At 38.1% G+C, this 13,949-nt stretch overlaps 1 protein-coding gene across 1 annotated transcript; it reads left to right on the forward strand.

The window, feature by feature from the left end:
- The first annotated feature begins 2,191 nt into the window (after nt 1-2,191).
- Nucleotides 2,192-13,745, forward strand: LOC137966713 (uncharacterized). Its single transcript, XM_068813407.1, has 8 exons — nt 2,192-2,747; nt 2,870-2,995; nt 3,715-4,025; nt 6,435-6,526; nt 6,617-6,739; nt 6,844-7,656; nt 10,004-10,223; nt 12,763-13,745. The coding sequence occupies exons 3-8, from the start codon at nt 3,725-3,727 to the stop codon at nt 13,182-13,184; spliced, it is 1,971 nt and encodes a 656-aa protein (XP_068669508.1). The 5' UTR covers nt 2,192-2,747; nt 2,870-2,995; nt 3,715-3,724; the 3' UTR covers nt 13,185-13,745.
- The last annotated feature ends 204 nt before the right edge of the window (nt 13,746-13,949 follow it).

Genomic DNA, 13,949 nt, shown 5'->3' on the forward strand with positions numbered 1-13,949 from the left:
AAGGTCATAAATGAAAGATTGATAGAACCTAAGCTAGTAACTAAACTGCTAGAATTGAATACTCCATAAACATGAATTGCAAACTTTTGAGTGGCAAACTTTTTATGATCCTCACACCTCCTTAGTGAGTGATTTAGTTGTCCAATATTTTTATCCACACATGTGGGTTCCTATCTAAACTGACTCTGAGAAATGATTCTTACATCAAACATTCCTTGGTTGACCATTAGTGCATTAGACAACATGATCGATACCATTCTTCACAAAGAGAAAGGTCCCTGAAAAAAATGAGTGTGCTAGGTAGGATGTTTTTCAATCATTGTTAGGCACATTGTTGGCAGTAAGCTTGGTTGATAGCGTTATTCTCTATTGGATAAAGAAGGAACACATGTTAGATCTTAGGGCCTACATTTTGGATGTCATTTACTCTAGTAGGTTGAGGAAGGGAAAACTTAACTCACAGTGGATCATTACTCAACTACTCATGAAGCAACATATCACCCCAAGTTATTAAATGAGGAAGGTTTCTAGCTATGTGAGTACTAGATTACTCAAGGGAACTCTAGTGAGGCCTCTATTATTAACCCACAATCTAGCCAGCCAACAAAGAATGAGAGTGAGAACAACTCGAATGAGGAGAGCTCGGATGAGATTGATAGGGAGGAGGTGGATACCCTCCTTCACGAGGCTACCTTAGATAGCTATCAAACACAAGCAAAGAGACTTATATTGTGACCTTTTACCAAATTTCCACTAATTTTTAGACCTTTAGGGAGAATGTGACTATCTCCCTCAATTCTTTCCATTGGAGAATGGATAACTTGGAGAGGGAGATGTCTAGGTTACTCAAGCACCATGGACTGATTGCTCATTTATGTAGGTAGACCAAAGTGGAGACCACCGGTTCTCTTTAGATGCATTGAACGTTTTGCCCTAGGTAGGACACATACAACCTTCAACTACCCTTGGCTATCTAGCCAATATTCTAGAGTTTATCATAGTAGCCCAATATCCTCCTTCCTTAATCTAGAGCCATGACAAACTACACTTGAGGAGACCACACCTTTATGCCATCAACCACAAGCACAATTGTGGGGACTGATCATCCTACCCTCTAGAGATGGACCCTTAGCCTGAGATAGACTCAAGTCGTGCAATCTAACCATGGTCTCCTAGTTTACCTGGACTCAACTCCAATATTATTTTTAAAATTTGTACGTGATAAGATGAATAAAATGACAAGGTTGCTTCATTACTTTTATTTAAAACATTCAACATAAAGATTTGGTGACATTTTTTTTTACCATATACAGGTGTAAAACAAGTAATGAAGTAAATTTCACAACACTAGGGGAAGGGTAGGCCACCCCCACCACAAGGGTAATCCCTTTTTCTTTGAATTGGTAGGGAGGGGGGCCGATTCTTCTCTCTTTCTCTTTGAATTAGTAGCGTGGGAGGGGGGCCATTTCTTGACAAAGGAAGAAAGAGCAAATCTCCTTTTCAGGTACAACCAAAGTGCTTCACATGCATCTATGAATGTGTTAAAAGGGCGAGGGGTGCCTCTCCACTTGAGGACGGCCAAAAACTAGTTAATTAGGCTGGATATAGATTCAATCGATATATACGTAGAATTTTCCCTGCAATAACACTGAACTTTGAAATCAGCGGATCAGCCTCCTCTACCGTTAGCCCTCAGCAACGCATGGATTAGCCCAGGAGCCAGAAGTAGAGCTCCAGCTGCCGGTACGGTGCTTGGGCCCTGTTAGCTCCCCGCATGCCTGGCAAGGACGGAAAATCATGGAATAGCCCATTGGTTAAAAACCACCATCTCGACAATCGTAATCTAGCCTTTTTAGCTCTTAGGCAAAGTCCTTCCCTCTGCATCATTGGCATCCATGGCAATTGGCTGACATCTACAGTAAAAAGAGTCCGACCCGTCATCAGATAGGAACAGACCCGATAGCTCTCGTCAATGGACAAATGAAGAATTGACGAATGAAGATGAACGACAGTCTTCGCGTCTGCCATTTGATCCGGTTCGACTCACCCGAGTTTCGGAGCCGAAAAAGCAGCTGTAGGAAGAGGGTCCACTTCGTTGAAATTCACCTCTAGGTTTCACGAGCAACAGTTTTTGGTTGTGGACTTGAAGGTGATTCACATCACAGGTTCCACTCTTCCTGGGCCTCAGCGACGAGGGAGTCGAGGATAAGAGGAATTCAGGAGTCAGGGCTTCTATTCTCCTCTTCTGTTGGAATATATCTGCAGCCTGCCTGTGTCTTCATCCTCCGGTGGTATTGCTGTCCATCTCTCTCTGCAGGTCGCGGTCCCAAAACTGCAACCCAGAACCGATCTCGTCTCTCTGGGAATTTTTAGTCAGTGCCGGCTTATTCTCTGCATCTCTTTGTGTGGTTCCTGTTATGCCTGTTTTCTTCTTCCCGGGATAAACTAGTCCTACAGTGTTGGTAAGAACCCAAGCGTTAAGGTAAAAGGCAGGCTATATTCTTGCTTGAAGGGCCGTCTGAGGCAAACCCGTTTCCTGTTAGCTGTTAGGGTTGACCATCTTGGTGAGCAGTTTGGAACTATAATTCTGAAGCTGGAAAGTTTTTTTTTTTTTTTTTTAATGTCTGTGTTGCTTTAGGATGCCCCTTCCGTACTTTTGTTATTTGGATAGAGATTCCGGATCCAGTTCGCTTTTCAGAGCTTTTCTCGGTTTCGTGCGTGGCATGGAGGCTTGAGTCTCTTCCTGGGTTTGTTTTCTTTCTATTCTGGCGGGAATCCGGGGCATTGCATTGTTTTTACTTTCATCTGTTTAGTCACCTATGGCGAGACCAGGGCTCCAAGCTCATATTCTGGAATTTTTCTTGGATAGTTAGCTGCTTGTCCGTTGTGTTGGAAATTGGCAACCGAGGGGTAGATTTCTCAAGCGATGATGGGCTTTAACATGTTGGACGACATACCCGAGACAGTATTGCTCAGTTAGGGTTCTGAAGACAAGGTTAGAACTTAACAAATAACAACTACCTGTCATCGTTGGATTTCTTTAGCTTAAGCTGAAACCTGAGATGCGATCGAAAAATTGTTTGTATACTGTCTTCTGAAAGTTTTATCAGAAAACTCACTAATCATTGTTTGGGCTTTGAACTAATTACTGACAACCTTGTCATCTTACCGGCTATCATTTTTTGTTTTCGGCGTCGGCGGAAAAGGCTCTTCATTCTGGTAGTGCCTTTTGTTTTTATTCTTTTCCGTGTTGAACATTGTTTCCTGCCTCTTTGCTCATTTTCCATTTTTCCCACCTCCCCTTATTCACTGAAAATTGCTGCTTAGTTTTTCCTCCACTGGAAGTCAAATTTTGTTCCTCTACTCTCCCTGCCTAAAGTTTCTATGTACTCATTTTCCTTTTTTCCTACCTTCCCTCATTCACTGGAAATTGCTGCTTTGTTTTTCCTCCACTGGAAGCCAAATTATGTTCCTCTACTCTCTCTGCCTAAAGTTTTTATATCTTCTTTCTGAACAGACAAATGATGGGAACAACTTTCTGTTGCAAAGTTTAAAGTCATGTAGTCTTTTCTAGCAACTGGTTTTTTTTAGGCACAGCCCTTCTTGGATCATAATTCCTGGGTTCTCTGCGTAAACTTTATGGCAGCCTTTGATGCTGTGCTTATTTCTGCAATTTTCAGCTAGATTAATTTATTTGTATGCTTGGAATATTAGGGCTTTCTCCATGGAGACTTCCATGAGCAGTCAAAGTTTTCTGGAATGGGAGGAGCATTTTGTTTCACAAGAGAAAGGGAATCGTGTGGTTCATTATTACTTCAAGGATTCTGCTGGGGATTCTGTTCTTGCAGTTGTTGGTACCGAGAGGAGTCTTAGGCACATGGTTTATGTTGTTTCAGATGATTTTTCCAGGGTTTGTGGCTCAGATAAATCCAACAATACTTGCTTTAAATGGAGGTCAAGAAGAGAAGTTGTCAATTGGCTCACATCGTTGCTGTCGAAGAAGAACTCTTTTCAAGATTCCTCAAGTAATTGCCTGTTTGACTCCTTTTCTTTGAACTCCTTTATGGTAATTTAAACTCTTTGAGAGTTGTCATTCTTTATTGCATCACAGTTGTTTATACTTATGAAGCTTCCACCTTACAGCATGTGTTTGAGGGAAATCCATGTAGATGTGACACTGATTTCGGATCATAATAATTGGAAATAGAACACTTACTGTGCCAGTAAGGTTATGACAAGAGAGAATAAATTGAGGATGATTAGTTTGTTACCCCCTAATGGTACAAGCGATTTGCTTGTTTTTATAGTCTGTTATGTTCCATGAAACTTAAGTTAATATATGACTAATGCCATAGAGAAACACATTAAATTGCATTCAGTTTGTACGTTCTTGGATAAGTTTGTTGGGTTGAGCTTGGTACCAACCCAAAATGACTAGTCACTTAGGAGGCCTATTGCTCAACATTATAACCTAATAACACTTTTTAACACTTATTTATGTGAGACTCCTCACTCAACATTCCCCTTCACATCCTAGCTTGCACCTGAGACACCGTCACGCACTTACGATGGAACTGAAACTGGGCTTTATCTGGGATCAGGCAGACATCATGCTTTGATACCACTGTTGGGTTGAGCCCAGTTCCATCCCAAAACGACTAGTCACTTAGGAACCCATTTCTCAATATTATAACCCAATAATACTTCTTAACACTTATTAATGTGGGACTATTCCCACTCAACAAAGACATTGATTCATATTAATAGTGTAACCAAGCTATCTATCTGTCCATCTTCTTACATACGTTTGTGTACTAATTATTTCAAAGGTTGATTTCATCTGAATGTGCTGGATCCTTTCTTTTTACAAGTCAATTGGTTGAATTATTACTAATCCCTAGTCCAATGGTTGGGAATGCACCCTTCAAGAATTTCTGGAGGTTTAACTATGTCACAAAATTGTAGGTTACAGGAAAGCAGATCTTTGATTGGTGATGCATTTACAAGGCACTTTTTTCCATTTTCAGTGAGAGATGTGTCTCATTTTCATGTTTTACTCTTTTCTTTTTCTACAAGTATTCCAGAATAACTATGTTTAAGGAAAACCTTGATAAAAGATGCTGGAGAGATGAAACTCTAGTCTATGCAACTTTAGAGTCCTATTATTCAATCCAAAGAGAAGTGTTGAGTAACGAGATAAAGTACTACACCTGTGATATGAGAAAAGTTTCGAAATTTACTTGAACTGCATTTTAGTTGCTGTAATGCACAAGCTGGAATATTTGTGCAATTAGTACCCAGAAAACTGACACTGAGGAGAAACTGGGTCAGCCTGTATCGAGTTGAACAGATGATATAAAAGATCATGTATGTTCTTTGAAAAAAGCTCATTTACATTTGCACAAGATTGGATTGTGTTGTGTCATATCCCATGCTTTTATCCCTGGACCGGACACTTCTCAGTATCATAAGACACCGTAACATCTCAGTTACGGCCACTAGATGGAATATTTGTAGGAATCTTGATAGTAGTCTCTCTGATGAGATAGCCCTTTGAGCAGCTACTCTTACCTTTCAGCTCTAAGGAGAGTAATGCTAAACTAATTTGGAAAGGGTCATCTTCCTAGCAGTACCAGTAGCACTCATTAAGATCAACCAAGTCAAATAACACAACCCATCCTTTCTTGGGCAAGGATCCTCAAGCAGTAAATTTCTTGTATGTCTGACTCGAAGCATAAATCTCAACAGTGGACCAGTTGAAGAATTCTGATCTCCACCTTTTAATATCCCTCTTGACGTTTTTGATAAGGGATCAAGATAGAAAAGGTGCATGAAATTTCATAGTTAACTGATTACATTTCTTGGTATCTTGGGGACAATTGTTTTCCTTCTGGGCTGTTACATGCCCTACATTTAGTAACAAATCTTTCCCGGGTAATACATTTTAGCTGTGTACCACTCTAACTCTTGTACTTGTACAGTGGACCAGTTGAAGAATTCTGATCTCCACCTTTTAACGTTCCTCTTAACTTTTTCGTAAGGAGATCAAGATTGAAAAGGTGCATAAAATGTCATGGTTAACCTATTAAATTTCTTGGTATCTTGGGGACAATTGTTTCCCTGCTGGGGCTGTTACATGCCCTTCATTCATTACCCAAACTTTTCGGCGTATACATTTTAGCTTTGTACCATTCTGACCCTTGTACTTGTATTCATGGAGTACATATGAGTCTCTATAGACTGGAATTTGTGTTATTCTGTTTATTCTTTACACATTTCTGGTTGTTGCAGCAGATCTAGATTGTTGTGTCTGTTATTGTCTGAGAAACATTTTGGAGCATCTTGTCTCTTTTTTTTTTGAAAGGCACTTTTTGATATCTTAAACTGCTGGTTTTGGATAATTTCTTAGCAAGTTTCAATTGTTTTATTGACAGAGTCACCAGCAAATTATTCAAACCAAAATTCTGGCGCTGATTTATCTGTAAATGAACCTGAGGATCATGACCTCTACTTACACAGCCACTCGGTATCAGTCCATCTGAATTATCAATTAAAGATATAGTATCTATAGTTCCTGTCAAATTTATCTCTTCTAAATCATGCTTTCCCTATATAGGGCCATTTTGCACGGAAACTGAAGGGTCATGACTCGGATATCATGTGGTCGGGGGCTGCTTGGGCTTGTGGTAAACAGCTTAAACATTATCAAGCATTTTCACGCAATGGGACCACAATACCTGTAAAATTTACTCTTTGCTTCAAATTTCTGTTATTTTATTTGTTTATTTATTTACTTGGTCATATGACTTATTATGCTTATACTTTCGCTTTTTGCATGTGCAGATTCATTCATTTGTTCTTGTCATGGCTGAAGAGGAAAACCACTATCTTGCATACTTGGAAGATATGTATGAAGACAAGAAAGGGCAGAAGAAAGTCAGGGTTCGGTGGTTTCACCAGAGCCAAGAAGTTGTTGGCAGGATTCGAATCCCTTCTCCAGTCCCTCATCCAAAAGAAGTCTTCTTCACACCTTATGCCCAAGTTATTAGTGCAGAATGTGTGGATGGTCTTGCGACCATTTTAACCCCTGAACATTATGAGAAATGCTTGGCTGGACTTCCATATGCGTCTTCTGTTCGTATTCATCTTTGCTTTAGGCAGTTTCATAATAATAGAATTAAGTCTTTCAATCTGAGTAAGTTACAGGGTTATTTCAACCAAACAATTCTTTCATGCTTAGATCTATATGATGCTTCTAACCAAAAGTCAGGTGAGGAGGATGAAGATTATAGCCCTAGACAAAGTACCAAAAAAGGGCAAAAAAGATCTAGAAGTTGTAGAGGGCGTCAGAAATATGGTTCAACTTATCCAAGTGTCGGAATTTCGAGCCGTGGGACACAGATCACATCCTGTGGACTCGATTGTCAGAACTTGAGATTTGGATTACTAGGTAGAAAGCCTTTGACTGTCAAGTATATACAGACCTCTCAGTCAGTCATGCCACCTTTTAAGGTGGATGAAAAGATAGAAATACTGTGTCAAGATAGTGGCATTAGAGGGTGTTGGTTTCAGTGCACAGTGTTAGGCGTTTCTCGGAAGCAGATCAAAGTTCACTATGATGATCTGCAGAATGAAGATGGTTGTGGCAAGCTAGAGGTATGCGATTCTTTGTATTGAAACCTTTTGTGGCTCAGCAACTCTGGTTTAGCAATTACAGATACAGTGACCATTGAAAGAACTTATGGTTGGTTGGCACCTAAAGTTGGCTGCACCCAACATTTTCCCTCTGTAAAAAGTCATATATCTTTTAAAAATAATGAATTCACCCACTATCTTTACAACTATGTTTATACAATTAAAAAATTTTAAAACATAAGAAAGGCTAATATAGACATTTATCATGATCACATAAAAAAATGTGTAGAATGAGAAGAAATGAATAACCTTGCCATTAAAAATCGGTGTGAACCTGACTTTCATGGACTCGAGTCTACATTCTTTGTCTCTCTGAGGAAATCCATATGTTCGGGGGAATTGGTCCCTTTTAATTCATAGTTCTAAAAAGTGGAATTATTCTCTATAAATGTGCATGGGAAAGAAACCTGTCTTTATTGATTAAAGGTCTCATTATAAATGGTAGATTCTATGACAAATATGAACTTGGAGAAAGTCAAGGTTGAAATATCAGCTGGTAATGATTATCAAAAACTACCAATTCTATTGGTAATCTCTTCTTAAAAAAATGAAATGGCTCGTGTTATGGGTTGGTAGTTGATACAATTTTGAACCATGGACCTATAGTTTGTAGGTAGTGAAGTGTCTGTGCATGTGAACTATGTGTCTGATAACTACAGGTTTCATGTGCTGCATACGATTTGTCCCTTCCTTCTTTGGTTGGTCAGAGAAGAATTTATTCACTGGAATGTACAATGCGGCCATGGAATTTTGAACAACAAATGTGTCTTGTAGGAATTTTTATTTAAAAAATCAATGCAGTGTTTAGCTCCCAAAAATAATTCAGTTGCATGTATTATTCATGGCCCACATATCAGTATCATGAACCGTGTGGTGCAAAAAGCTAGTAAATGTTGGTGAGTGTAGCCGTTACAAATTTCTGTATTGGTCGTTATAGAATCCTGTCTGGAATGTTGTTTGACATATGACAATTTCTTGAATGCTTTTCTTTCCCTTTTTCCTTGTCTAATGTGTCAAAATAGATAATAAATACAACATAAGAAATGTTCATCTATTCACCTTGTGTGTTTTTTATTATGTTTACAAACAAAATGATTGACGGCGCTGTATTTTTTTTGTTAGGATATAAAATAAGGAACCTAATTGACTACTGCTTTTAAAGACGTTCCTTGTACTGGAGATTCCCTCACCTAAGAAATACATATTTATAATTTTTGTATAGGTTTCTCCTGCTTTTTTTATTTTATTTTTTTAGAAGCTTTTTTGAAAGGTATCAACTGTTTAAACTGTGTTTTCTAGTACTTACAGGAACTATTCCATCAAAATAAATTAATATTCTCTTTTTTTTTTTAAACAAATGTTCTCATCAAATTGATATTTCATAGCCAAATGATTCTTCTCTGATGATCTTTTTTTTTTTTTTTGTTATTGAGGATGATTCTTTCTGATGACTTAGATATTGTGGATCACATTTAATGGCAAACCCACTTATGAGAAATAGTAAGTGAAACTTGTCATATATGTATCTTTTTCAGTATGTTTTGGGAGATTTAGTCTCATTAGGCTGATGGTGTTACTTGAATTCAGGAAGTAGACATTGTCTCTGGTTATTAAGTTCACTTGTTGGATTTTATTCTGCAGATACGTCCATGTGACCATAAGGAATGTGTTAGTTTCCCTCCCAAAATTAGTAGTCACTTGGGAGGCCTATTGCTCAATTTTATAACCCATTAACTTTTAGTAACACTTTTTAATGTGAGAATTTTTTACATTCAACACTTCCCGACATGTCCAGGTTTTCACTTAGCAGGACTGAGATGTGGCACGAACTCCTAATAGAGTACAAGACACACAAATAACTTGGCTCTCACCTGATGGACCCCACAACACAATAACGTGGGGAGCACAAATTTGGTCTTTTGACCCATGCTCACATCTGAGATGAACCCAGTTCCAATCCAAAATGACTAGCCACTCAGAAGGCCTAGCTCAACCTTATAACCTGTTAAATTTTTTTCACACTTTTCAATGTGAGATTTTTTCCCACTCAATAGTAATGGTTTTGAATAGAGTATCAGGTACATTTCAGAAAAAAAAAGTACATTTAAAAAAATGTGAGATCTGGGTTTTTGGAAAAGGGATCATTGTTTCATTTTTTGTTTTGCATTCTTTATTTGGGATTGTGTACAGTTATTGTTTGTACATTCTTCAGATTGTTTAACCTATCTTTATTGATTCTGTTATTACTGTTTGGAAGTTAAAAGTAATCCTTGACAACATAATATCTTACGTTTACTCTTCATTTCAGGAGTGGATCCCTGCATTTAGGGCAGCGGCTCGTGATAAGTTAGGCATGAGATGTCAGGGCCGCTTGACAATGCGGCCATGCGCTCCCAATGAGAAGGAAGATCTGATAACTTTTAAGGTTGGGACCCCTGTGGATGCTTGGTGGAATGATGGGTGGTGGGAAGGAGTCGTGTCTGGAGTTGAAAATTTTGGTGATGATGCTTTGCAAGTTTATTTCCCTGGTATGAATTCCTTCTAAAGCTTTTAGTTAGGATCCAAATATGGAGTTTAGATATTGGTCTCCAAAATATCTGAAGTTGTCAAGGCAAGTTCTCCTGATCCAATTGTATCTAATTGGGATGTATTTATGTAGTAAAAATTTTTGGAGAAATATTTGTTTAGTTACTTCACCATTTAAGAAAAAAATCCGATATAACAAATGATAGAAAAGCAAATGACTGTGAAACACCTAAAATGTATTCACATGTCACACAATAACAAAAAAAAAGAATCCTGTGGATTTGGCCTTTGGCTCAATGGCCGCGGGGGAGAGGGGTTTGCTTCTATTGTGAGGTATTTGGGTGCTACTCATCAGGCATGTTGGTTGTTGTATGTGTGTGTCAACATTCAGAAAAAGAAAAAGCGAAAAAGTTCTGTTGGAAATTGGCAATCCTAATACTATAACTAAAGTCCTAATTCGAATCCTTTACTTAAACCTTCTTACCTTAAGCAACAGTGTAATCAACAACAACGTGATATGTTAGTTCAAGACTAAAACTTGTTCTCAGAAAATTTGAAAAAAATGTAAACGTAGTTTATCTCCTTTCTGTATCTACTCTAAAAGAATAACCCCTGGGTATTTTTGTTTTGAATATTGACCTTCTTGCCCTGTAACTGTTGATCTACATGGTTTATTCTTTTATTTTATTTTCTGAACTGATAAAAGTGTGTTGCATTTTCTACTGAAGTGTGATTGGCTGTTCTTCCCTAGTCCTAACAGTATCCCATTGAAAGTGGTTCTGTTGTCCATTTTTTTTAGATAACTGGTTCGTTCCAGTCCGTGGCATTTTCTTTAGGAATATGGTTTTACATTGGCTCCCTTGCCAAACTTGAGACCTCTTCAGATTTCTCTTTCCACATTATATTTCTAATTATTCGTAATGTCCAGAAGGTCTCAATTTCTTTTCTACTTTTCTCATGTTGGTAGGTGAAAGTCCTACAATCCTGTGGTGTTGTACATGTGTTCTACGTCTTGGGACAATTGTCTGAGAGCGAGAAGTTTGTGGAAAATAGATATGCATTAGTTTAAGCTTTGAAAGATCCTGAGTATATTAGTTAGAAGAGGCATCCTAACTTTGGCTATTTATTTTGGATGGACCCATATCTGTTTTAAGCATTGATATCATATTAGGATCTTGTCGTCACTAGAGAAAAAAAACAGAGAAAGCCTCTTACACATGAAAGATTTAAAAAAAGGGTTTGGGTCTAAGCATGTGCCCAAGCTTGTGACCTCTTTTGTTTAATTTATCAATAAATTTATGCATTAAATAAGATTCTTTGATTTTCTTTTGCAAATGATGGTTCTTTGATCACCGAAAGAAAATGCCCCCATAGTTGACTACCCATAGCAATTGAATGCTTCAATTCAAAGACCACATATGAAGCAGTGGACTACTTCCTATGTAGTGTTATGTAGCTGACTGCAGGGGCATTTTCATTCGCTGATCGAAGAGTCGTCATTTTATAAAATAAAATCAAAGAATCATAATTTATGCATAATGTTGTCGATAAATGGTAATTTTTTCTTATAGATTTAAAGTCTTACAGCCATAAGAATTCATTTGGAAGAAATACTATTAATTATAAGTCCACTCAGATCCTAACGCTAATTCTTACTTTCGTTCTAACTGTAACTAGTACTATAGCTCTTACATAGACTAGGATTCAATCCCCATTTCTCTCCTAATTACTACTTTACCCTTTTAATTACATTAAAGTACCCGTAAGTCTGAAATTACATTAGCATACCCTATTTTAGAGTCTATTTTACTCCCTAACTTTCTAGCATATCGGGCAAAATTCAAGCAAAGTATTTATGTTTATTGGTTATGTTTGTGTCCTATATAACGATTGTCTGTATGTTGTCCATGTCTTGGACTGAGTTGTGTGTACCATCTATCCTATGCTTGTAATTTTTCCGTGTCTTGGGTTAAGTTGTTTGCTTAAGCATGGATGAGAGGGGGAGTTTTGTTGTGTAAAAAATCCCACTATTCGGTGGCTGTACATGTCTTCAACATCTTAGGCTAGTTTCTGAGTGAGAGGAAATATGTTGTGTTTATTAGGAAGAAGTCTCTTCTGGACCAAATTTCAACTCGTCTATTTTGGCCTATCTTATTTATAAACTGATTTTTTCTGCCTTAATTAGTGTACTTTATCATCCAGAAAGAACATCATATTAAGTTTGTGCATTATTTTTCAAAACTGGTGTTTAGTTTTTCTGAAAAAGCAATGTTTTAGAAGTAACATATATAATCATTATGCTGGACCAGGCCCTACTGGTTCGCTGCTGAACAGCTGTGCTTTCTTCCTGAGTTAGGTCATTTTTTCCCATATTTCTCTAGTCCAATCTGGATCTCATCCCACAACAATTGGCTTAATGTCAATTCTGTCTTGTTCAAGATTTCCACCTTAGATGCCATATAGAACTTCTGGAACTAAGATTTCCATCTTTATGATCTTTTCGTGTTCCTGTGTAAGTTGATCGCTTTTGTTTTCTCTCAGGTGAAGAGTTATTCTCAGTCATCCAGAAGGAAAATCTTAGGATCTCAATGGACTGGTTTCAGGGCCAGTGGGTCAAAATTGAGTGCAAGCCTGACATATTATCAGTTATTTCAGCAGTCAGCCCCGGCACCAAATTGTCCACATGCTCAGTGGTCACCAAAACGGCAGAGTCCGGTGGGTCTGCAATTTCAAATCGTGATGCGCATAATTCAGAGCGTGATTCATTTGAAGTAGGAAAGAGGTTACTATTATCAAGTTGTGCTGAAGATGGGACAGAGTTAAATGGAAGGAAGCGACAATGTAGAGAAGATGAAGTTGTCCTACAAGATGGAGATGAGGACGAGGGTGATGCTAACCATAATGAGGGTGATGTGGAGAACTGCAAACCAGTTATGAACGAGGGTGTCGATAATGTAGGTTAAACAAGTAGTCAGAGCATCGTTTGCACGTGCCAGCAACTAAGACGATGCTGATGATGATGATGATGATGTTGCACCACATTTTTTGTAAATAAGATGCATAGAGATAGAGTGGAGATGGTAGGTTGCGTTTGGTAGTAAATGGGTTGGTTTAACTGGCAGGTGTACAGTGGTTAACAGTGACTTGTACTAGTTCTAGTCTTCTGCGGCTGCTGTAAGAGAAGATCTATTAGTTTTATGGGAAAAAGAAACCGGGCATATGGAAGAGGTGTTTTTCATACTGGAGATGTTGGCACTTGTTTCTGGCTTTTACCTTGCATGAATTCCCTCATCTGTCAGACGTGCTGCTCTGGGTAATTTATCGTTTACCTTAATTAGTAATTTCAGGGCAAGGCAAGGACCTCCATGTAGGCCTGAACCACTGTATACTTATGAGCAGATGACTAGAATACTAGCATAGGCTTTGTTTCCATACAAACAAATGCACATTGTTACTCTCAGTATTTTCAAGTAGCTATGATTGTCAATATGATAAAATCAAATGGGTGTTTTCTTCTTTTGTTCTGCAGTTTGTGTAGATCTGCCCAAATTCTGGTCTATAGCTTCCTTCAAATGAAATCAGTCTCTTCATATTTAAGAGGTTATTTAATTTTACTTCAGTTTTATGGAACTTTTAAATTTTCAGTTCTTCATGACATATTTGAAAATAGACTGGAAGAAAATACCTGTTCTGGCATCGATCAAGCTAATGCATCTTGGTGGCAAAAG

This window comes from Aristolochia californica, unplaced genomic scaffold (genome assembly GCF_029961685.1).
Source record: "Aristolochia californica isolate CCGP_79_NKW_82.1479 unplaced genomic scaffold, dmAriCali1.0.hap1 SCAF_10, whole genome shotgun sequence".
In the NCBI taxonomy this organism is placed as follows: domain Eukaryota; kingdom Viridiplantae; phylum Streptophyta; class Magnoliopsida; order Piperales; family Aristolochiaceae; genus Aristolochia; species Aristolochia californica.

Excerpts from the sequence above, each read along its gene's own strand:
- LOC137966713 (XM_068813407.1), top strand. The coding sequence starts at position 3,725 with ATGGAGACTTCCATGAGCAGTCAAAGTTTTCTGGAATGGGAGGAGCAT. Across the intron at positions 4,026-6,434 it reads CTCTTTTCAAGATTCCTCAA|AGTCACCAGCAAATTATTCA; the intron begins GTAATTGCCTGT and ends TTTTATTGACAG. Across the intron at positions 7,657-10,003 it reads ATGGTTGTGGCAAGCTAGAG|GAGTGGATCCCTGCATTTAG; the intron begins GTATGCGATTCT and ends TCTTCATTTCAG.